At 50.2% G+C, this 25,849-nt stretch overlaps 2 protein-coding genes across 2 annotated transcripts; one reads left to right on the top strand and one right to left on the bottom strand.

The window, feature by feature from the left end:
- Positions 1–15,019: 15,019 nt before the first annotated feature.
- On the bottom strand, positions 15,020–15,766 carry IUM83_13102 (Serine/threonine-protein Kinase rio2; the record flags this gene model as incomplete). The annotated part of the gene is made up of 1 exon (XM_067937761.1): positions 15,020–15,766. One exon carries the CDS (start codon positions 15,764–15,766, stop codon positions 15,020–15,022), a length of 747 nt encoding a protein of 248 aa, XP_067795768.1.
- A 2,033-nt stretch (positions 15,767–17,799) lies between these two features.
- Positions 17,800–18,525, top strand: IUM83_13101 (Secreted RxLR effector peptide protein; the record flags this gene model as incomplete). Its single annotated transcript, XM_067937760.1, has 1 exon — positions 17,800–18,525. One exon carries the CDS (start codon positions 17,800–17,802, stop codon positions 18,523–18,525), a length of 726 nt encoding a protein of 241 aa, XP_067795769.1.
- Positions 18,526–25,849: the final 7,324 nt, after the last annotated feature.

The following is a 25,849-nucleotide window of genomic DNA, read 5'->3' as shown; positions in this document are numbered from 1 at the left end:
AGTGAATCGCCTAACCCGCAGCAACGCCAAGTGCACGGACGGCTCAAACGGAGGCGGCAACGCCACAGGAAGCTCACCATGAAGTCCCACCCGCCGGAACGGCAAACGTTGGACCCGACGCAACATCAATGCAGCATTAATGATTTGGTTAACGCAACAACAGCAAATGTATCAGACGTAGATGGAAACAGATGCAAACTCAGCAAGCCAATAACCGCTTTGAACACTTGACGCATCGCAAGGTGAAAGACGGAATAATGATCCTCCCATGTATGAGGGGAAATTCGGTGAAGATTTGGAACTATGGATCTTTGCCATGGAGGAATATTACGCTAACAAGCGCGGATTGATGGAGGCCGATACGTCCGATTTTGTGACCATGATATCCAGCAGTTTAGGTAAATCTGTGCTAAACTGGTATCGCGCTTTTTCGTCAGATTGTGAAGCGGCAGGAGTTCCCAAAACATGGCAATTGTTTAAGGCGAAGCTACGTGAACGCTTTCGTCCCAAAACCTTTGAATACAATCTACGTGAGCGATTGTTTCAGCTGACACAACACGGGACCATCCATGAATATGTGTCATCGTTTCAGGATCTGATGTCTCAATCCGAGTTGGAGATTTCGGAGATGGAGAAGCGGTTCTACTTTCAGAACGGACTTCGGCCGGAGACAGCGAAAAAGGTGAAGGAGTTCAGTCCAAGATTATTGCATGAAGTAATTGAGATTGCAACGAATTTCGAGTTTGCTCACTATGGAGGACTCTCGGCAAAGACCACGGCGAATCACCAGCCTTCTTCGAAAGCGGCATCATCTGTGAAACCAGCGGCTAACAATACAAGCAAGCCGCTGAAGCGAAAGCTGTCACCGAAGAGTGGACCAAAAGAGGATTGGCGAAAGTCAGCCACTTGTCATAATTGTGGACAAGTCGGTCATATCAAGCCGCAATGCAAGTCCACCAAGGAAAGCAATCACTATGTTGGCGGATCATTCTACGCCATTTTGGAAGTGAAAGCTTTAGCCTACAATCAGGAGGAGGCAGCGACTGACGTCTCAATATTCATCGACAATGGAAGCAGCCTCAACGGTGTCACTGAAGATCTAGCTGTACGACTTCAGCTGGACATCAAGGAGCATCCTGACGACATGAGGACAGTTCGTCTAGGATACAACCAAACAGTGCAAAGACCAAGACGTACCGTCGAAATGATGTTGCAGATTCCGGATTTCCCGGTGACATGTGAAACGTTTACGGTCATGCCTGTCCCGGAGGATAAGGATGTGCCTCTCGGAATGAAGTGGCTTCGGGAGAATAACCCTGACATCGATTGGGAACGTTTACTATTGCGCCCGCGTACAAGGAGAGAGGAAGCCCAGGCTCTTCCATTGGTGGTACCTAACAGACCTCGAACGCGTATGATCGGAGGCCGTCGTTTCAAGAACGCAAACCAGAACCGCGAAATCTTCCATTACTACCGTCGGCATGGTCACAAGGGTGCGTTCGGTGAAACGAAACTGATCACAACGAAGCGATTTCTGAAGGAACTCCGCAAAAAGAAGGATATCGAAGCTGTGTTTGTTGCCAATCCACACGACTCAGAAAAGGCTGAGCGTTTTAAACAACAAGGATGGGAGGCACTGGTGAACAACCCCGCATATGAAGTCTTGCTCAAGTATCGCGATACTGTGTTTCGCACTGAGCTGCCAAGTACCACACCCCCTGTCCGCGAAGGGATTGAACACGAAATTCAACTTCAGCCGGGAACACAACCGATTTCGGTGAAACAATGGCGCCAAAGCCCGGAGCAGCGAACGGTGATCCAGGATTGGACGAAAGAGATGGCGCAGGCAGGTATTATTCGACCTAGCACCGCTGCATTCAGCGCTCCGACGTTCTGCGTCAAGAAGCCCGTGGGTTGGCGAATTGTGCACGATTATCGTCAACTCAATAGTGCCACCATTTTGCCAGCGATACCGATGCCGAGAAAGGAGGACACATTTGATGCGATGGGCGGTAGTTACTGGTTCTCCTGCATGGACCTCTTGTGGGGATACTATCAGGTTAAACTTTGAGAAGCTGATATTCCATTTACTGCTTTTTCGACGCCCGATGGGCTGTTTGAGTATCTTGTAACCCCGATGGGTTTGAGCGGTAGTCCGGGCACATTTAACAGGCTGTTACAGCGAGTGTTCAGCGACTTGCGCGATGTGATGCCCATCTATTTTGACGACATCTACGTTTTTACGCAAGACAAGGACATGCAGGAGCATGTCAACGCGTTAGACAGAGTGCTTCAGCGGTGTCAAGAACAGCAATTGTACGTAAAATTGTCGAAGTGTCAGTTCTGCGTTGAAGAGATCCCTTGTCTTGGTGATTTTGTCGGCCGTAATTGGGTTCGGATGGACCCTGGCAAAGTGCGTGTGATTAGCGCCTGGCCGATTACCCTACCAAGAAACAAATGGAAAGCTTCTTAGGTATGACGGTCTATATCTCGCGTTTTTGCGCCGACTTCGCACAATTTGCAGGTCCACTGCTCGAGAGTACTAAGCGTTCACGCCCAAAGGAAACACTGCACTTGTCTGAGCATCAGTTGGAATGCTTCCATGAACTCAAACGCCGTCTCTCCACCCCTCCTGTACTACAACTTCCTGATTTCGACAAACCGTTCGGTATTCGTATGGATGCCTCGAATTTTGCCATAGGGGGAGTCTTGTTTCAAAACGAGGGAGGGTTGGAGCATCCGATTGCATACACAGGACGCAAAATGAAACCAGCGGAACCCAACTACCCTGTTCGTGAGCAGGAGTTACTGGCTATCATGCATGCCCTTCGTGTGTGGAGAGTTTACCTTCTCGATCGCCCATTTACCGTGGAGACAGACCACAAGAGCATCGAGACTATATTGACGCAAAAGACAACCAATCGTCGTGTTGCGCGCTGGTTTAACGAGCTAGCTGAATTCCAACCGCAGTTCAAGTGGATTCCAGGAGAAAGTAACCAAGTGTCGGATGCAATGTCCCGAAACCCACTCTTTGAGCATAAAGCCGCTCAGGTTAGTCTCAGTGAGCTCATCGAAGCTGCTCGAAATCGTGAAATTGTTACTAGCATCCAAACGCCAAGTGCGACTGTGACGCACTCGGCCAAACAACTGTACTCTACCGACCGGAGAGTTCAGGAGTTGTTGCAGAGTATTTCTAGTGGTAAAGAGGTACCACGCTACTCTGTGAAGAATGGATTGTTATTTTACCAAACGAGAGATGATGAAAATGCTCGACTGGTAATTCCGGATAATGAAGATCTGAAGAACCGTGTTATTTCTGAAAACCACGATGTGGTCACGGCAGGTCACCCCGGATACTTTAAGACATACTTGGGTGTCCAGAAAAAGTATTACTGGCCCAAGATGCCGAAATACATTCAACGCTATGTCAACACGTGTGAACGTTGTCAGCGGAATAAGGCACGCCAAACGAAGCCGCTCGGACTACTACAGCCTTAGGAGATTCCAGGAGGTAGATGGGTTGATGTGTCGATGGACTGTATGATTGCACTGCCGAGCACGGAAACCGGAAAAGATGCCATTATGGTTATTGTGGACCGGTTGACGAAGCGTGCGAAGTTCATCGCAACCAATACGAATGCGACAGCAGAAGAGACTGCTGCGCTATTCATGGTCAATTATGTGAAAGACCATGGCATGCTGAAATCGATCATTTCAGACAGAGACTCCAAATTTACGTCCAAGTTCTGGCAAGAAGTGATCAAGACTTTGGAGACGACCCACAATCTGTCGTCTGCCTTTCGCCCACAGACTGATGGTCAGACCGAACGTACTAATCGGTTTATTGAAGACTATCTTCGGGGTGTTGTGAACCCATTCCAAAATGACTGGGATGAATATTTGCGTATCGCTGAATTCGCGTACAATAGACGTGTTCATTCCTCAATCGGTATGTCACCGTTTGAGGCTAATCTGAATTATGTACCCTATATGCCAGATGATGTGGCTAGGGACCCGGAATTTGAACAGTTGCACAAATCGGCGCAAGAATTTCTGCTCAAGCAAGATGCAATTGTGAAGATGGCACAAGATGCAATGAGTGAAGCCCAAACTCGTATGAAGTCTTACTACGACAAGAACAGGCTTGCTCAATACTTCAAACCTGGAGATATGGTACTCCTAGATGGACGAAACTTGGACATTCGTCATAAAAGGCTTCGCACAGTCATAGAAGCTCGCACCACGGTTTATTGGACCTTACCCGGTTGTGAAACAAATTCATCGTGACTCATACGCGCTGAAGTTATCGAAGGGTCTCAAGTAGCATATCGCAGTGACGAATCACGGAGCCAAAGTGTGAACAAAGTGATTTTGAATGACGGTACGGAAGGTCAACTTGTGCGCGAAGTCATTGATCATCGTCACTAGAAGAAGAAACGCCAATACCAGATTTGGTGGCTTAGTGAATCACGCGAAGAAGCAACGTGGGAACCCGTAGAGAACCTGAATCAGATTCCAGGTCTTATTGACAAGTACTGAGAAACGAAGAAGAAGAGAAAGCCAGCTTTGAAATAGCGGGGTCTTCTTGGAAGGGAGGTCATGTGACCTTGATGTCTGTCTGAAACGAGATGGTAGAGGACTGCCACGTCAATTGCTAATGCATACCTTTCTGTTTACGCTGTACAGCGAAATAAAACATTGCATGGTTTATATTCGTTACATGCTATCCTACTGGTCAATATCAAGAATAATCATGCTTATGGGACGCATAAACATGGAGTTTCATGCGACTTCATTGGCTAAAAATTCTTGAGATGTGCAAGAATCAAGTTTTCGAGCCGAACTTTTGATTATGGGACGCGAGTCGCATATTTGGATCAAGCTACGTTTTGGATTAGTAGATTCTCATTGGTAGATCAGGATAGAATTAGGATCTGAGATTGATAGACTTTAGGATGGACCTGGATACTTGTTTGCGTGTCCAGGTCGCCAAGAACTACTGGTTGTGCGGCGGCAATGAGCCGACGCCAAACTAACGATTCAATCAATCACTTTTCAACTTCCAATCTTCCTCTCAAGTGTTCGACGGGCGCCCGCCACTGCGCCCTCAAGCTTCGGGTCTTCGCATCGGTTTGTGTGACATGCCACGCCTTGCCCTGCATTGATTTGTTTATTTCTCATGTTCTACGCGGCGTGGACGCGGTCGCAGGCAAGCCCTAACAAAGCCGTGCTAATATACTATTATTATATTATCTGTAAATGGATATTATAATATAATATCCATTTACAGAGATACAGCTCTATTTTATCTGACACTCCCAGATTGAAACTCATAATTCGCACCATAACTTACCTATGTTGGACATCAGAGAGGTTTAGAAATTGCGCTTTCACTATCACTACCCTCACAGCCTGAGCTTGGTGATAGTGAAAGCCATGTCGAGTATTTTAGTTTTCGGAGGTTTACTATCCTCACATTTTGCCTACCGGAGAATACTCAATAATAGTCTACTGTTCACTACCGTCCTGTGGAGATGAGTGACGTTGACACAGAGTACTAAGCGCCTGTAGTGTCCGCGCGCTCACCACATCTGCCCCAAGATCAGCACCATCGGTGCCGTTGCCAAGACGCAGCGCATCCGAAGCACCAGCGGCGTCGCTCTCCAGGCGCAGCACGCCATTATGTTGTCTCTGAGCGGGTACGGCGTTTTGTGCGTATATCTCAATGCGCTTGACGCAGAGCGAAGCACTTGAGCTTCCCATTGTGCTCGTCCAGTACGGGTAGGATATGTGGCTGGAGCTGGTGGCAGCCGGCGCCCTGCACGCACCCGAGCGGCCTCTGGTCTCGGCAGTCCGGTTCAACTTAGTCGCGTACACGGACGCGAACGCTGAGCACGATTATTGGCTCCCTGTGGGCGGTACCCTCAGGCTGGTGAGGCTGCTGCGCCTACCGGCGGTCATCATCTCTGAACGCGGTGACCGCTGTTTCGTGGAGGAAGCCGAGTGCATTGTCGAGCGTGAAGTCGTCAGGGTGTCTACCACGTGCTGGCAGCAGCACGGTGCTGCCGCTTCTCCGTTACTTTGCCGTAGCCGCCCTTGTAGGATAATTTGCTTAAGGGAATCATCGGCGTCCGTGAAGTTCATGCGCTTGTCGTACACAATTACTACGCGTTCAGAGGTACTGTGGTTCTGCTTGGGGATCAGACCGCATATATTGATAGTTGTGAGGGTAGTGAAAGTTGTCACCAGATTTGGCGTTTTCACTAGGATTTTGTAGTGCCCACCGTCGGCTGCTTAGACAGACCGACAAGCCGAATCAAAAGAATTTCACAAGCATTCTCAAAAATTTGGCATCATCCAGTTTCTTCGGAGAGTTCCAACGAAGAAACCACGATATATTCCGAGTACGTCATGTTCAGCTACATCTCACCCAACGAACAGGCATCGTATTCCAGACACTGATCGAATAAACGACAAGAAGGTAGCACTACTACTTAGCAAATTGAGAAGACCACTAATCGGTAATCGACCATTCTTCCTTCCTAGGATTTTGTAGTGAAGGTGTAGGGGAAGCGGTGTTTTAAACAGCATTTTTGGTGGTAGTGGTAGTGAAAGCACCTTCGAAACCTCTCTATCGTTACTCCCAAGTTCACCAATTAAAACATCCACAGTCTCAACGATAAAATATGAGCGTCGTATCACTTGTTTTCTGTTCGAGTAATAGACCTCACAGAGGAATCAGTACATAGGGGGACTATATATCATCTACGTGTGTAGGAGCTTGAGCGGGTAGAAAAGAAGATCTGTGCCGGAAGCTATATAAAAGCAGGAGAGTGACTGTGACAATCTAACTGCAAGACAGACAAATCGTTTGTCACAAGTTTTATCGTTCTTTAGAGGATATGAAAAAGAGAAGGTATTTTATTTCAAGCTCGACTTACTCTGGATAAAACCTAGAGAACTTTCTGTTATTTTTTGCAAACTAATGATGTTAAGTAAATGAAATATTAAGAGACGACAGAATAGCGCGTCAATGTCGTGGACATGGAAGGTAACTTACTTACGGCGGCACGCCTGAACTAGGTCGTCTGCGACTTGGCTGGTCTGCGACTTGGCTGGAACATGTTATGTGAAGTGCGGCTGCAAACGTTGATAAAGATTGCCGTGACTCCGTCGACCTCGACATCGAGATAATATTTCGATCAAAGAGAACAATATTTCTTATCGTTGAGGGCAACTTGCTGCATTTCCCGTCCTCCATCTCGTCGATATCTTCATTCGCTTCAGCATGCGATTTATTATATTGGAGCAGTACCGCCATAACTCTTGGATTCCACTTGACGCCGGAAAATGTTTCGACAACCGGCTCACTGTAGCACACAAAAAATCACAATAGGGATATTGCAAAATTCTCGACAACTTCTGCTGCAGCTCATCATGGTGGTCACGCACAAGTTTCATCTTGCCAAACTAGGCAATCACCGGGGGTCACGCACCATAGCGCTCTTGCGTATTATACATCTCACCCAATTCTACAGTAATATCAATCATCGGATTCATAGCTCAATCTAGCAGCCCTAAGTGACAGCGAGCTAGTATTAGCGCTGGACTGTATTATCATATACCTCTTTTCGCACGCTCATCGCAAAATCCAGAGCTGTTCCGGGCGAAGCACGCCATGGTGACGATAGGATCCTGTAGTGGATGCAATAGCAGCTCTAGCACTCCGGAACACACACACTAGCGAGTGAGCTTAAGGGTATGTCGCGGTTCTCAGACAACAGTTGTGAGTCGGTAGTCTTGTATGTAGTGAAGAGCAAAGAGGAAGAGAACAGAACGTTTAGGTTGAGTGAGGCAAATTCCAAAGTGATTCATTTGTCTTCTAGCCAACCTGCACTCAATTTACATCACGCATCTCATAGTGGGTACGAGGAGGAAAGCCCCAGGCACAAACACCCCCTTTGACATACCAGACCCATCGGTCTTTCAATCTGATAGATGGCAAGTCGTTCCAGTCGATATGCCTGGCCTTGACAAGAACGAGAGTTTGTGAGAGCTTCAGCCGAAACCTCATATTCCCCCGCAACTCTCGCTTCCTTGGTTATATATACTGCAGCTCGACAGGAACGTGAGTTCGGAGCCTCTGGCCCATACTCCTCCGGAACTTACGCTTCCATGACGGCCTTAACGTTGTCACCTTCCGCTACCGTCAGTCCAACTGATGCTGCCGCGCCGACGTCTGCCACACCAAGCAGCCCCCGTAGTTTCTTAAATTGTTGAGGGCCCAGAGCTTTGGTGAGCATGTCGGCGACGTTGTCTACCGTCGAAGTATAGTCAATGGCCAGCTTGTTCCTTTCGACGAGCTCAGCCAGCTTTCTGCTCTTTTGGCATAGCGTTTCACGCTATCGAAATTACCAGCGTCTGAGCACACCTTGATAGTGCTCTGATTGTCCATGAGGAGCCTCGTAATGTCCAGGTTGAAGTTGAGTTCTTCCAGTAATTTCCGTGCCCACAGCAAATCTTCAACACACATACTGGAAGCAACGAGTTCGGACTTGCATGTGTCATCAGTGACACTTCTCTGCATTTTGCTACGAAATCCAACACTGAAACCGTTCAGTTGAGTGACATACCGAGTCACCGACCTTGAAGTCTCTGGACAGTTTGCGTGATTAGCATCGCTGAATGCTTGGAGCTGTAATCCTCTGCGTGGCGGAGCATCATGTAGACGATAAACCAGTCCAAAGATCCGAGTGGCTTTTAGATACTTCAGAACACGTTTTAGCAGCTGCATAATTCTCCTTGGTGTAGCTACTGGAATATCGATGTAGGCTGCGGACAGCATTTGCCAGATCAGGGCGCGTACACGTCACCAAATACTGCAGAGCACCGACCAACTCTTGATAGGGGAGCGAGGGGACATTTACCTTGGTCGGGTATTTTTCAATGGGCAATACTTTCTCGTTCATGATCTGCGGTGAGCGCACTGTCCGGGCCTCCGTCATCTGAAAACGCCTGAGTAGCTTGTCAATATATGCCATCTGTGAAAGGCACAACAGAACACCAGGCTGGTAGTGAACTTCCATACCCAAGAAGGCGTGTCCTGCTTCCTTGGTCACCAAACAGTAGCAGGAACAGTATAAGCTACTTAGTAATAGAGAAGACACTTGAGAGGTAAACGTCCGATTTCAAAGTAGTTCCTTACTAGTTACATGCACTACTCAACCGTAGCACGAGGAGGAAAGTCCCTGACAAAAAACTCCCTTTGGCCAGTTGCAAATGGATTGCGATCGCAATCCATTTGCAACTTACTAGTTACATGCACTACTCAACCGTAAACTCCCTTTGGCCAGTTGCAAATGGATTGCGATCGCAATCCATTTGCAACCGTAAGGAACTACTTTGAAATCGGACGTTTACCTCTCAAGTGTCCTCCTCGTAGCACGAGGAGGAAAGTCCCTGACAAAAAACTCCCTTTGGCCAGTTGCAAATGGATTGCGATCGCAATCCATTTGCAACTGGCCAAAGGGAGTTTTTTGTCTACGGTTGAGTAGTGCATGTAACTAGTAAGGAACTACTTTGAAATCGGACGTTTACCTCTCAAGTGTCTTCTCTATTACTAAGTAGCTTATACTGTTCCTGCTACTGTTTGGTGACCAAGGAAGCAGGACACGCCTTCTTGGGTATGGAAGTTCACTACCAGCCTGGTGTTCTGTTGTGCCTTTCACAGATGGCATATATTGACAAGCTACTCAGGCGTTTTCAGATGACGGAGGCCCGGACAGTGCGCTCACCGCAGATCATGAACGAGAAAGTATTGCCCATTGAAAAATACCCGACCAAGGTAAATGTCCCCTCGCTCCCCTATCAAGAGTTGGTCGGTGCTCTGCAGTATTTGGTGACGTGTACGCGCCCTGATCTGGCAAATGCTGTCCGCAGCCTACATCGATATTCCAGTAGCTACACCAAGGAGAATTATGCAGCTGCTAAAACGTGTTCTGAAGTATCTAAAAGCCACTCGGATCTTTGGACTGGTTTATCGTCTACATGATGCTCCGCCACGCAGAGGATTACAGCTCCAAGCATTCAGTGATGCTAATCACGCAAACTGTCCAGAGACTTCAAGGTCGGTGACTCGGTATGTCACTCAACTGAACGGTTTCAGTGTTGGATTTCGTAGCAAAATGCAGAGAAGTGTCACTGATGACACATGCAAGTCCGAACTCGTTGCTTCCAGTATGTGTGTTGAAGATTTGCTGTGGGCACGGAAATTACTGGAAGAACTCAACTTCAACCTGGACATTACGAGGCTCCTCATGGACAATCAGAGCACTATCAAGGTGTGCTCAGACGCTGGTAATTTCGATAGCGTGAAACGCTATGCCAAAAAGAGCAGAAAGCTGGCTGAGCTCGTCGAAAGGAACAAGCTGGCCATTGACTATACTTCGACGGCAGACAACGTCGCCGACATGCTCACCAAAGCTCTGGGCCCTCAACAATTTAAGAAACTACGGGGGCTGCTTGGTGTGGCAGACGTCGGCGCGGCAGCATCAGTTGGACTGACGGTAGCGGAAGGTGACAACGTTAAGGCCGTCATGGAAGCGTAAGTTCCGGAGGAGTATGGGCCAGAGGCTCCGAACTCACGTTCCTGTCGAGCTGCAGTATATATAACCAAGGAAGCGAGAGTTGCGGGGGAATATGAGGTTTCGGCTGAAGCTCTCACAAACTCTCGTTCTTGTCAAGGCCAGGCATATCGACTGGAACGACTTGCCATCTATCAGATTGAAAGACCGATGGGTCTGGTATGTCAAAGGGGGTGTTTGTGCCTGGGGCTTTCCTCCTCGTACCCACTATGAGATGCGTGATGTAAATTGAGTGCAGGTTGGCTAGAAGACAAATGAATCACTTTGGAATTTGCCTCACTCGACCTAAACGTGCGTCCGATAATAGCATATCGTCAACATACACAACAAGCAGGAGGATCCGGTCTCCGATCTGCTTGTAGTAGAGGCCAACATCAAATGTGCTGCGTTTGAACCCAGTTTTCAGGAGGAAGGCATGTAAAGTTTGATACCATAGCCACGCTGCCTGCTTGAGTCCATAAAGACCCTTCTGCAACAAGCAGACAGGGCCGGTGCCGTCGTTGAAATAGGCAGGTTGTTCCATGTAGATGTCGCGCATCCAGCTATTCAGGAACGCCGTATCAAAATCAATGTGACGAGCGTCCAGGAGCAAAATCAGCGCGATCACCAGAAGTAAAAGTATCGTGATCAGCCAGACGACTGGTGAGTATGTGTCCCAATACTCCAGTCCATAATGCTGCTTAAAACCATGAATCACCAACCTGGACTTGTATCGGATGACATTTCCGTGTTCATCTCGCTTCAGAGAGACCACCCATCTCGACGTAAGGATTTTAACCATGTTACCTGGTGACGACTCCGGTCGTGGGACCAGTTGCCATGTCTCGTTCCGGATCAAACCATCTCATTCTGAATGGAGAGCCTCCAACCACCTCGCTCGTTGAGGGGATTTCAGTGCTGCTTCAACCGTTGTAGGTTCGACGACGGTTTCCTCCTCCACCATGAGCTGATAGTCACTCAATCTCACATTGGGGCGTCGGATTCGACTTGATACCCTTGTTGGCGCTGATGGAGCCGCATTACCACGACGTTGACGACGTGTTAGTGGTCGTCTTGGTGAGGGGGATCGAGCTGACCCATGTGCTGCTACGGCGCCATGTCCAGTCGCTCGGTTATTGTGAATGACCTCCACATCCGACTCGTCACTACTGGACGACGTCGCTCCCCCGGAACCCAGCATACCTGCACTGGCTGCCAATCCTTCGTGGCTCAAAGTCACATCACCCGTAAGGCTACCCGCAATCTCGCGTTGGGCACCTTCACGAACGGCATCTTCGGCAACATATTCAACAGGCAGTTGCACGAACGGGATCTGTTCATATTGGCCGTGTTGGCCATTCAGAAGTGCATTTAAATACAACTTGTTCACAGTGATGTCCTCCCGAAAAATTACGTCTTGTGCTTCGACGATCGTTCCTGTCCGCAAGTGGAGGAACCTGTAGCCAGGTGACAGGTGAGCAAACACGAGGAGCAGGCCAGGTTCCGAGTTGGGGCTAAGCTTGGTTCGTCGCTTTTTCTTCGGCACGTGAATGAAACCGACTGAGCTACAAACGCGAATCTTGCTAAGGTCAGGTTTCTGTCCCAGCACAGTTTTTCGGATGGCGTCTACACTGACCTCAATACAATATAACATTGACCCAATTATTGGCAATAAATTTGTAAAAAGTGCCCCGAATTCTAGTCCAGTCTATAGGCCAGGGTCATTTGAGTGCAGTATTACCGCTGGCGCAACACTGTGTGCGCCCTGGCTGCCGGGCTATAGAGGCTACTACGCATTGCTTCGTCGAGTGTAGGTCTTGTGGCAGAACCATAGGCTCCAGATTTCCGATGCTCCCTGGGGTGGAAGCTGCTGATGTTCCCGTCCGACCGCGATGTCCATGACGAATGGCGCCATCTTCGTGAGATCCTTCTCATTTTATGGCGAATCCACAGAGCCATGCGTCTCCGGAATGATATCTATTTCCACGTGTGCGTGCGATCATCCCCCCCCCTCCCCCCCCCCTCCCCGCCCCCGTTTGAGCTGCTCGTTTGGCAACACTACCTCTATCGCCGATCAACCGAGTTTTTAATCTTGATAGTGATGAGATCAGGACAGTTTTGCGCCGCCTGGGGTTCCCTGAACCTGTTGATGACGATGTTCAACTCCCAGCTAGCACCAATAGATTGTGAAAATTGCGGTCTCAACTGCAGTATCCCTCTGTAAAGTGATATAAGTTGTATCATTTCTGTACCAATACAATATAAATTGCGGCAATTTACATTATTGTTTAGCTTTAAATTGCAGTTTTTATTAGTGGCAGACGGTGGATCCAATTCAATATCATACTGTATTGGCGGACCTCTGCTTTCTAGGATGACTTCTTGCGATGCCAGCAGTCTCTTTTGAAATGACCGGGCTTTCCACAGTGGAAACACTTCCGCTTCTTGGTGCCATTATGTCCTCCGTTGAATTGACCTTGCTGCTGTCGTCATTGTCCCATCACATTCATGACAGCTCCTCCATTGCGTTGTGCAGCGACTTGCTGCGCCATCCGGTCACGTTCATCTCGCGAGCGCAGCGCGTTTGTCACTTGGGTCAGCGTAGGAGCGTTACCTTGGCGCGTAGGTAAATCAAATTGTTCAACGAGTTCCCGATGAGATAACGACACCCCCATAAGCAACAAACGAGCCCTTTCTTCATCCGAAATAGCATGTTCAGTGCCCAGGTTCTGCAGTTATTGGCGTAAGCGAACAAGCTAGTCAGCCATAGACTGCCCTTCCGCGTGTCTGCTTTGATACAACAGCTGCCGAAGTAACACAGCACACGAGAAATCGCATTGCGTTTTATCTGCCACCAGGGTTTCCCACATCTCGCGCGCTGTTGCCATCCTACACACCTTAGCCGCAATTCTGCACGAAAAAGCTAGAAATTGCCTTCAAATCATGGGGGTTTGCTGCTTCCCCGAGCAGGGTTAGTAACTACAGGAATTGCTGCATTTTGAGCATTGTTTCCGTCGTTGCCGTTCATTCTTCTTCCATCACTCCGTCTTCAGGTTTCTTCTTCATCACAGTTGATTATATGACTTCTACCGTGTTGAGATTTGGACTCATAACCTAGCGGCTGTAGCGCTCCGGAAAACACACACTAGCGAGTGAGCTTAAGGGTATGTCGCGGTTCTCAGACAACAGTTGTGAGTCGGTAATCCTGTATGTAGTGAAGAGCAAAGAGGAAGAGAACAGAACGTTTAGGTTGAGTGAGGCAAATTCCAAAGTGATTCATTTGTCTTCTAGCCAACCTGCACTCAATTTACATCACGCATCTCATAGTGGGTACGAGGAGGAAAGCCCCAGGCACAAACACCCCCTTTGACATACCAGACCCATCGGTCTTTCAATCTGATAGATGGCAAGTCGTTCCAGTCGATATGCCTGGCCTTGACGAGAACGAGAGTTTGTGAGAGCTGCAGCCGAAACCTCATAGGCAATCTCCAGCCTGCCCAAGCTAGCAGCAGCGCCAGATGCGTGCGGTCAATCAGGGCAAGCGTGGTGACAGCTACTGCGAATCTTGCTTATAACGCAAATCATGATGGCAGCATAACGCAAAAGCTGATATCCCATCCAGAAGGCTAGTGTCGTAAAACGACAAACTTGATGACTTGTGAACGACAAGCTCGATTGCGATAACTGCGGCTTCACTGGTTAGCAGGAGCCGCAGCACTAGAAGTAGCTCATCTCCTATTCATTTTGGCTTTTACCAAGTAATGCACGTTGGCCATTCCTTCAGGGAACTCCGTCGGCTCCCCCAACCGTGTCTTCATTCTGCAGGCACTACAGATCCTATAGAAATCTCTACTAAGTACGAATTGTTTTGGAGCAGAAGCCATATGTTTAGCTATGGAGTGAATCGCTGGTACCGAATTGCACCTTCTATATGTTATGGCAAACAACAGTGATACAGTATAACCAGAGTCCGCGGGGGGACGACCAAACTGCACCCTAAGTTATCCCATGCAGGCCTCGAACAGTATTTTTCGGAGCTCATTTTGCCATCCGGTGGCTCGCACGCAGCGCCAACGTCCAAAAGGACGGACTAAAACGAACAGTGTGTCATCCTTCCCCGCGTTACCCAAGGTAAAGTTTTAGACCATTTTGTTGCCTACATGATATCGAGAATACTACCAACCACTTCAATGCTGAGCTGCCAGCGGCTAAATTGGACGAATTGCTCTTGCAGGATGTCTAGATAAGACTACAGGTGCTTTCAGCCTGGACGATGCTTTTGATGATATGTTCCGGCGTTGGCCGCCATTCCGAATCAAGAGGATGTCGACCATGACTAGCACAACCGGTTCTTGCTCAGAATAAGCTCGAAAGCTAAATTACATCACTACACTAGTTCAGTCTTCTCCACTTGAGCACTCGTCGTCATAATCAGGATCACCTCGCTCTGAAAACTCCAGCAAGTCGTTCACAGCGAATTCCTCAGCTCGCGGTGTGCTTACGTACTCGTCCCCCAGAGTCGACATAGGGTTAAAATCACCGGTAACACTCCACCCACAGTGCTCGAAAATGTTGGTCATGTCGAAGTCTTGGAAGTGCTGGAGCACATTTGCAATGAGAACGGCTTCGTTTTGCTTGGAACCCTCCACATATTGTCGCTTGAACGCCTTCTTAATCAAGCCAAACAGGTACTCGATGGGGTTGTAGAATGGGCAGTATGCAGGAAGAAAGATGGGAAATATCCCTAGCGACCGCAGGTAGTAGACAATGTCAGGGTGGCAATGAATCTTGGCGCCGTCCAGAATCCACACGGAGCCGCTTCCTGGGTACTGGTGCACAGTTTTCCCAGAATGGGCATGCATACAACAGCACTCAACAAACTTGGAGCGGTCAAATGTCCCGTCCGTGTGGAATGTTTCCACGAGGCCATCCACAGAGATAAAGCAAAGCAATGACACGCGTGCCTTCCGATTGAACTCGCCACGAAACGCTAGTTTCTTTCCCTTTAAGCAGTAACCACGCGAGCGCAGCATGCCCCTGTTGTCAAAGCTAACTTCATCGAGGAATTGAATATTCATTTGACACCACTTAATCGTGCTCAGCTCCAGCGTAAAATGCACAATGTCGTTGATCTTGATGTTCATCGCCCGTCGCTCAAGAACATTACATGTAAGACCATGTTGCTGCAGTGCCCTCCACACCGTAGAAATTGAAATAAAGCGTGTAAACTTTTCTTCAAATGCAGCTTTCGCTTCATCGAGAAACGCAACCGGGTTCCTTGTGTAGAAGTCCAGCGGCCACTCTCGCTGCTCTACCGTGAATCGGCTAGTCTGTTTAGTAGAACGTCGCTGGTAGTCATTGTCAGACTCGAAACGCTGGACCCAGTTTGAAATTGTGTTGATGTGCTTGTTGTAGATCGTTGCCAGTTTTTGTTTTGACAGACCCAGATAGAAGTAACCATAGAGAGCATGCATGATGGTGTTTGTCGACGCGTGGTGGCCATTGACTGCTTGCTGAATACTTGTCATCGCCGTCGGTTAGCTATCTGAGGTGCACTTCGGCCGACCCAAGCAGCCTCACCAATTCCACAAATGCAGCTCGGCCAACTCCAGCTGCGGTAATAGTGCAGCGCGGGCGACGCTAGGAGCTCCAACAGTACAGCGCGTCGACTCCAGCAGCGGCAACAATGCAGCTCGGCCGATTACAGCAACTCCAACAGCTCCAGCAATTCCACGAGGTGCAGCTATGTCGACCCCAACAGCTGCAGCGGGGGACAGCTTGGCCGACTTCAGCAGCGGCAAACGTTTACGACGGGCGACACAGCCGACGCCAGCAGCGGCAACAAGTCCACGGTGTGCAGCTCGGGCGCCTTCAGCAGCGACCACTACTTCACGAGGTGCGGGTTGGACGGCTTCAGCAGCTCCAGCAACTCCACGGAGTGCGGGCCAGCAGGTCTGGGATGGCTCGGCCGGGGTGGTGGCTACACTGAGAACGCTGGCAAGTGGCTTCTGATTGGCTGAATATCGCCTGAATCGATTCGAAATCGATTCGTGAAATCGATTCGATTCAGGGCATCCTCACAATTTCGAATGAAACTCACAATAAAATGACATAAATAAAACACCGTAAATTCATATATAAAATTCTCAAAAGCATATGACATACAAAAATGAACTCTACTGATTGAGTATGGTTGGCTGGTGAGCCCTTGTTGTTTATTGCACGACTTTGTCTGCCGGCTTTTTGTGTCTGCCGGCTTTGTAAGTCGTTGTCTGTATACATTGATATACAGAGCACATCTTGTGATAATTACCCCCCTGACAGAGGTAGACCAGCTGTTCTTGCCCCATCCAATACAGGCTCACACAAATCGAGTCTTCTTTGAAATGTAGGTTGCAAACAGAAGACTCGCCAGTTTGCAACTTCCCTTCCAGCACACAAATGCGCGTGAGCTGCGTAATTTTTTTAGCCGCAGTTGCTGTCTTGGCAACAACTGCTGCATCGGTGGGACAAGATGACCTCGCAAACAGCGCCAACTTTCAAGCCCGGCCTCGTTTATACAATAGGAAGCAACAAATTGTATCTAGCTCGAGGTTCCTCAGGGTATATCCATACGACATCTCAGGCGAAGAGAGAGGGGGCGTTCCTTCTTCTGTTGTTGAAAAAGCCAAATCCGTGGTAACAACCGTTTCGGCGAAAAAGCTTGCGGCTTGGCTCCACAAAGGGAAATCAATTGACGATGTCTTCATACGGCTGCAACTTGCCAAGGCGGGAGACAAACTGTTTGACAACCCGCAGTTCCTCACTTGGCTCAATTACGCGGACGACATGACTACGAGAACCGGGAAGGAAGTGTCACCTATCGCGACATTAACAGCTCAACATGGGGATTACGCGCTGGTAAAGGTTCTGGAAGCAGCGAAGAAGGTCGAAGCGACAAAGGGCACTGCTACAAGGCTAGAAGTTGAACAGATGCAGAGATGGCTAGCGGTGGTAACACTGCCGACGATGCCTTCAAGCTGCTCAAACTGAACAAGGCAGGAGATGATCTACTCATCAGTCCCTTGCTGGATCCGTGGAGCACCTACATGCAGATCGCTAACAAGGAGAACCCCGCCAAAAGACGACACTATTCGCGACGCTGACAGCCCAATATAGTGACGACGCTCTGGCTCGGATGATTGAAGCGGCCAAGAAGGTGAAAAGCAAGGCGAATACTGCCAAACGAGTCGAGGTGATGCAGATACAAACATGGCTGGGGAATAAGCAAACCCCGGGCGATGTGTTCAAGTTGCTGAAGCTGGACAACGCAGTGGATGACGTATTGACCAGCCCAGCTTTGAACACGTGGAGCAACCACCTGAACGCGTTCAATAAGGAAATCCCCGACAAGAAATCGACGCTGATCGCGACGCTAACAGCTCATTACGGCGACGAAGGTGTGGCCAGGATGCTTGACGCCGCAAAGAAGGTCGAAGCGACAAAGACCATCGCGACGAATTTGGAGGCTGCGCAGATTCAACACTGGCTAAACAGCAGGAAAATGCTAGACAGCGTCTTCAAGCTGTTAAACCTTGACACGGCCGGTGAGAATCTTCTTGCAAACCCGCTCTTCACAACCTTTACAAAATTTACAGATGCATTCCATGCGAAGAACTTGGGCTCGAAGATGACTACGGTCTGGATTGTACGCGCTCACTACAGTGATTTTGACGTGGCCAAGATGATTCTTGCGGTGGAGAAAACCCCGATCTCGGCAAGTTCTGCGAAGCGGATGGAGGGCACGCTGTTCAAGAACTGGATGGCCTCCCCCAATACCCCGGACGATGCGTTTAAGACACTAAAACTCGACCAAGTGGGGATTGAAAGCTGTTCGAGGACCCGATGTTCAACTACTGGATGAAATTCATGGACGACTACGTTAACTCCTTAGCTCCCAACGTCGTAAGTTACGACTTCACCAAAAATCAATGTCGTATTATACGACATTGAGAAGATAGCAATAGATAATGGGTCAGCCAATACTTAACTCAAGTCGTTTCCGAAACATAAACATAATATGGAAGGGTTCCGTGGGAACGATTCAAAAACAGGCCAGCGGGAATAATAGACGGAAGGATTGTGGGGAAGATGGAGAGTTGCAAGAAGGAAGACGGCGTCATTCGAGAATTTGCCGGATGGCGCGCATTCGGACAAGTCGCCGCGGGAAGATTGCCGCTGTTTCCGCGGTCGCACGGGATATCGACTTCGGCCACTTCTGGCGCCAGCTATAGCAGTAGGCTGGGCTGCGAAGCGCCCGACAGGAATTCAAGACGCCTGGAGATTCGTAAGTCCAGATGGCGCAACTGTACTTGTCGGTGATGAAGCTGTCGTGCGGCATGCGATCGATTCCGGAATGTTAGGCAACAATACGAGTGACGTCAACGAGAGCATGAGCGAAGAGGAGACAAGTGCAGCCGACGAGGTCCAAGTCGATGGCGAGGCTCGAGCATCACAGATCGACACGTCCGCCCAGCTTTCCCGACATACGCTGAACGAGTTATTTGGAGTCTCCAGCGACTCTGACGTTGAGCTCTCTCAGGCAGCAGTGCCCAGGGCATTTGATTTGTCACCCAGCTTGCTACAGTCGCCGGAACTGCGAAATGCGACCACAAACCAGCAGCTGCTGTCGGAAGCCTCGGACATTGAGAGCGAGGTTGAATCAGGTGACGGTGCCGTGGCACCTTCAAGATGTGTGCTACGACCTCGAGTCCAAATGAATAATGACATCAGCTTTGTACCGGAGGACGAAAGCATGAGTACTTACGAGAGCTTTCGTTCTGGAGAAAGCGATGGAGATGATGCTGTTAACGATGACGACGGCTACGATGGTTCGGGGGCTTCAAGTGACGACGAGGACACTGTGTCGGGGGACGATGCTGTGAAAATGGATGAAGCGTTTATTGAATCCCTTCAAACCGGCAATGACTCACTTAGCAAGCGAGACATCGAACATCGGACAGCCGCATTATGTGCCATGAAGTGGACTTCAGTGTCGTCGGTGTTTGAGGGTAGCGCGATAGAGTACTCAGGTTTAAACATGGAAGACGCTTGGCCAGTTGCTGAAGTACGAGAGCTTTGGCGCTCGCCACTACTTACCTGTTTCTACTTTATGCCGAAGTCGCTGTGGGTCATGATAACCGAGGCGTCAACTCGGTACTACAACCAACAAGTCGAGCGGCGTGACAGGAGGGCGGTCGTGTTAGTGGAACTGATCATTGTGCATGCGAGACTCTCGCCCAGATCCGTCGGCGATTGAAGGCAAAGTCAGTGTATGAGACCTATGAAATATTACATGTCATCGGCCTTTTCGTTGCACGTATGCTGTGCCCGCAAAAGCGCCGCTTTGTAGATCATTGGGCGATGACTGAAGATGGTGCTAGCCCGGCAGGAACCTTTGGTCGGTTCATGGCGCGTAACCGATGCCAGGACATCCTGCGAGACTTACATTTTGCGGACAACGCGTCCACACGTACGCGCGATCAACTGTGGAAGTTGCGCCCCGTTGTAACCAAGCTCCAGCAGCAATTTTTATTCGCGTGGTCTCTTCCTGCTGCGTTATCCTTGACGATGGAGTGCTCTCTTCACCCTCAAAGCGCAGTACGACTCGAATGCTCATGAAAGACAAGGCACATCGTAATGTGTCAAAACTGTTTATGTTGTCTGATTCTAGAACTGCTTATTGCCACAGGTATGTCATACTATCACAGCTACATCGTGACTTACTGCTTTGTTGCTAACTTGAAATATTGTATGTCGTAACTTACTAGGTTTGAAATGTACGCGGGCAAGCTCAGTTCTAGCGACGGTGGTGCCAGCTCATTCAATCACAAAACAGGTGCTGCGGCAGTCGTTCAGAACCTGAAGATTGTGGTTGACACCGACACCCGACACCCGTGACACCTTGTCGTCGTAAACCGTTTCTACTCGTCTATTCTGCTTGGGATTGAGATTCTCGCTATGAGTGTTTACGTAATCGGCACCATCATGACTGACGGACTTGGATTCCACAAAAACATCATAGAGAAGCGATAGTCGTGACCTGCACCTATCCCCCGTGGCACTTTCACATTCTCGCACGCCGTAGCAGTTCCGAACATAGTAGCTTTTCACTGGTGGGATCGTAAACCAGTACATTACTTGTGCACTGGTTCGGCGATGACAGCATCAACAATCTGCAGAAACACCAAGCGGTTGGGTCCAATTACAGTGCCGTGCCAGGCCGCTGTAAATGACTATCAATGGTGGATGGGCGGAGTTGACGTGCATGATCAACTCCACCTGCAGACATTATCGTTGCAGTCTTCTACCAAGCGGAGCACTGAACCAAACTCCACTTTTCATGTGGGTAGTCCCGCAAAAATAAGCTCTTATAATTCTGAAGTATTATAAGAGTTTATTTTTGGGCTTTATGGATCTGGGGTTAGTGAACGCCTACATTACGCACAAGGAAGCTGCATGACTCGAAGGGACTACCCACGTGAAACGTGGAGATTGGTTCAGTGTTCTGCAAAACCAACTACTGCAGCTCAGAGAAGGTGATTTCTTCGGAGTGGATGCTTCACCACTACCCACAACCAGAAGCGCAGACGTGCGCCGGGTCGGCCCACTGGAGCAGTCGGAAGACTGGGCGACTATTGTAACGGGGTTACACACACAAGTACCAACAGTCACTTGTGCATGACAACGGTCACAAGTGACAACTGCCACTTGTGCATGACAATTGTCGCTTATGGTTTAACAGATAAATATCTGTTAAAGGTTTTAGATACTTCCTCACATTGGTGTAAGTCACACCAATGGATACATTGAAGTGGGTCACCACAATGAGTGGTCCACACCTACCCAAAGATCCTATTGGTAGAAAGCAGCATCTTTCTACCAATTAGAGACGTGCATATTGGTGGGGCTCTGACAGCCAGCCGCTGTCAACCCCTTTCATAGATGATAAACAGTTTTAGCAGATTTAGGAGGAAGATCCATTTACAAACAATACAGTTCTCATTTTACCTTAAACTAGCTACTTGGTATAATTAATTCAAATTATTAATAAACTCCTACGCTTCCTCATACACGTAGCGCGACGTGTAAGCTAAAGTAGTGAGCCAAAGTAGGCCCACTACCCCTGGTAGCGCTTAGTAGTCCGTCCGACGACCGACTACGTGACGTTCGTACAGGGTGTACGAACGCGGAGCCGAGAACCCCATGAGCACGGAGGTGCCCATGGAGAGCTCCAATACGCCTGCAACGCATGTTGCACGCGGGAACTGGCCCCACCTGTCAGACCCAGAGTGGGAGGCCCTCCAACGACTGTCAACAGTCATTGGGGAGGCGTCGATAGCTACGATGCTGCGTACGCTATCGCCACAGTGCAACATGGGGTTGCTCTGGGGTTCATCATGAAGGAGTAGCGCGATGCCGCTTCCTCAGCGACGGCGTCGTCGGGGACGACACCGCGTGCTCATGCATTAAAATTGAGCGTGAGCAATTACGTAGGAAGAGAGGGAGAGCCTCTCCTCCGATGGCTTGTCGAACTCGACACAGCCATTGCGGCTCGACGTATCGTCGACCCGTTGTCAAAGGTTGCGTTCGCCATGTCATGTCTTGGCGGACGAGCGAGGAGTTGGGCGTACGGACGCCGACTCTCAGATCCTACGTGCTTTAGCACGTACGAGATATTCAAAGAGGAGCTCAGACAAGCGTTGGTGCCCCCGCAAAACGAGTTCCGGCCGAGGGCGGAGTTCTTCGACCTTCAGCAGGGTAAGCATGACGTTCATGCTTACGCGCAGCGCGCACGGTACTTGGCCTCGAACATCGTGACCAACCCGATAGCCGAGGCGACTAAAGTCGTCACGTTCATAAAGGAACTGAAAGACGGGCCTGTGAAGACCTATCTCTTCCGATAGTACCCGAGTACTCTCGAAGCTACAATCACCCTTGCCATGCAAGAAGAGTTTAGCCTGCGGCAGGCTAAACTGCATGCGCGCGTGCCGAGGTCGCAACCGCGCCCAGTAGTGAGCACGGGAGGTCCGGAACCAATGGACCTCTCGAATGCAACGGCTGCTGGTCACCAGCAGCACGGAAGTAATGTGCGATGCTTCCGTTGCGGAAGGATCGGTCACTTTGCCAGAGAGTGCACGGCTCCCGTGCACTACCATGGTGACCGTCGTGGCGATGCCGGGCATCGCCGCGAACAAACAAAAAACGTGAACATCTAGTAGGTGCGGGGCGCCCTACTGGTAATGCAGTCACGCGTGCCGACATTGGGCACGCGACACTGAGGACTGCAGCCCCCAGTAAGACCAGATCTCGCTGCAAGAAGCAAGATGACAGGCCGAACCTGGTCATCTTGAAGGTAACGTCGAAGAGATCGAGCGACTCTCTTCGCGCTGTGGTAGATTCGGGCGCGTCGAACAACTTTGTTCGACTGCGGAGTTTACCGAGTCTTGACTTCGAGGAGGTGAATGTACCTTGAAGTTTTCTGGAAGTGCGACTGGCAACAGGTGCCATCGTGAAGACCGAGAAGCGCGTCGTGAACGTTTGTCGAACACTTTATCGTCCTGGACCTGGACGATAAGTTCAACATTGTTATGGGAATGCCGTGGCTTGTACGGCATGATCCGGTAATTGACTGGAAGAAGCGCACGCTCGTGCGCTTCGGTCGCGACTGCGGAACAGAGCGCGATGGCCCTGTTACCGCAGCGCACGCACCAGCAGGTGCGCGCGACTCGCCAGTCGAGACACCGCTTAATGTTGCTGTCCCGGAACGCCCAATGGGTGCGCGAGGATGCGCACAAGTGGGATCCACGTCGGCGGTGCTGCCGACGTCGGAAGATGAGGATGTGTCAGTTCCGGGAACCAACACTCGCGTTCAAGTACGCATGGGACAGTCCCTGACCCGAAGAGGTCAGGTCGCCGACGCACGCTCGGTGATGTGGGGCTCCGCCAATAACTGGCGTCGAGGTGACAAAGGCGTGTCAACTCCGGGAGTTGACGCTGCAAACAGTGCGGACGGTTGCAAACGTACCGTACTGACGCAATTTATGCTGTCGTGCAGCCGGGCTGCACGACGAAGCGCCATGTGATCAAGCCGGGCTTGATATCGCGCGCCCGCAGACAGGGTCGGCCGGCGAGGGAACACATTACCATGCTGCCGGGCTGCACGAAGGAAAATGCAGTCAAGCTGGGCTTGATACCGCGCGCCCGCGGACAGGGCCCGCCGGCGAAAGACTGTCCACGGCCGGGCCTGGACCAGAAGAACCACCGTGCGGAGCCGGGCTCCGCACAACAAGAAAACGGCGCTTGCGGAGAACGCTGCGCAAGTCTTGGTCCGGGACCGAGACGCAACAAGAACAGTCAGCTGGGCAGACTGAGGCGGCGACGCCGGATCTCGAGACGCTAAGCGTCTTGACGTGCACCGATACTGGATTCCAGTATCGCGAGATGGAGATCGCGAATCCTCCGACGACGGCGTCGGAATTGACTTCGCATCCAGTCATGAGCTGGAAGCGCTTCACGCGCGGCTTGCACGATGGACGCATCGAGCAAGTCTGCGTTCTTTCGGACAGCGAAAGAACGAAGAGCGAGAGCGAAGAGCTGAGGCAGCTCTTCATCGGAAGTACCACTGAGAGTGAAGACACTCTCAATGCGAAGACGAAGTGAGAACGCTTCGAGGAACAAAGTTGGGACTCGCTGAACTCGAGTTCCTATTACGAATTACTGAGGGAGTACAAAGACGTACTCCCGGAAGCGATTCCTGCAGAGTTTCCGCAGGTTAAGGGCATTCAGCACGAGATTGATCTCGTGCCGGGCACGAAGTACTGTGTCACGCGGCAGTGGCCACTACCGCGAGATTAAGTGAAGGCGATCGACGACTTCTTTGAAAGCCGTCGCAAAGCTGGCCAAGTGCGGGAATCGAAGTCCCCACACAGTGCTCCGATGTTCTGTGTCAAAAAGCCACGGGGCGGATGGCGCATCGTTCATGCCTACAACAAGCTGAACGATGCGACGGTACCGGCGCAGACGCCGATACTGCGAATAGATGTTATCATCGATTCGATGGCCGGGAGCACCGGTTACAGTGCTCTCGACTTGCGAGACGGATTCTATCAGATCCTAACACGTGAGAGCGACATCCCTCTCACGGCAGTGAGCACGCCAAGTGACATGCTCTGGGAGTGGTTAGTAATGCCGCAGGGGTTTAAGAACGCCCCTGCAACCTTCAGCAGGTGCGTGACGCACTTGTTGCGCTCGGTGCGCGACTTCGCACCGAGCTACTTCAATGATGTGTTCATCCACAGTCGGGCTGTGGACGGGAAGACCGACGTAGATATGCGCAGGGTGCATCTCCGGAAGCTACTTGAGTTGATGCGAAAGCATAAGCGCTACGCGAACCTGAAGAAGTGCATCTTCGGGGCGAGCGAGATACCCGTCCTCGGGTGTCTCGTAGGGAAAAATGGTGTTCGCCCTGACCCGGAAAAGGTCAGAGTGATCAATGAATGGCCAACGTCTTCAAGTGTCAAGGAACTGAGGCAGTTCCTTGGCCACGTACTTGTGCAAGTACGTGGAGGATTACGCGGGCAAGATTCGCTCGCTGTCACAACTTCTTAAGAAGGAAGCTGTGTGGAATTGGACACCCGATTGCCAAAAGGCATTCGATGCAGTCAAGCGGGGCTTGACTGAGGCACCGATCTTGGCAGTGGCTGACCAAGATCGTCCATTCCACGTCGTATGTGACGCATCCGACTTCGCGATCGGATGTGCGTTGATGCAGCACGATCACGAGGGCCGTGATCGTGGCGTCTATTACCAGTCGCGTCAGCTGAAAGCAGCTGAGCGTAATTATCCGGTACATGACAAGGAACTCCTTGCCATGAAATATGCACTCGCAAAGTTCCGAGTGTATTTGCTTGGAAGTAGACCGTTTGTGGTCTACACCGACCATGCATCACTGCGCACCTCAGTGAAATCGCCACACATATCACAAAGAATGGCGAGATGGCTCTCATTCTTTGCGGAGTATAACTTCCGGGTCGAATTCAAACCCGGATGGTTGAATGTGGTGGCCGACGCGTTATCACGTCGGCCGGATTTTGCAGAAGCTGCTGACGTCAGTGCCATTGACGCCATGCCAACGAGCGCACCCACGTCGTTTCCGTTGGACGACGTGAAGGCTGCGGACGCGCACG

The sequence above is a fragment of the Phytophthora cinnamomi genome (assembly GCF_018691715.1).
Source record: "Phytophthora cinnamomi strain GKB4 chromosome Unknown Contig19, whole genome shotgun sequence".
Lineage (NCBI taxonomy): Eukaryota > Oomycota > Peronosporomycetes > Peronosporales > Peronosporaceae > Phytophthora > Phytophthora cinnamomi.
The sequence above is the reverse complement of the archived record's forward strand: the minus strand, read 5'-3'. Positions and strand labels throughout refer to the sequence as shown.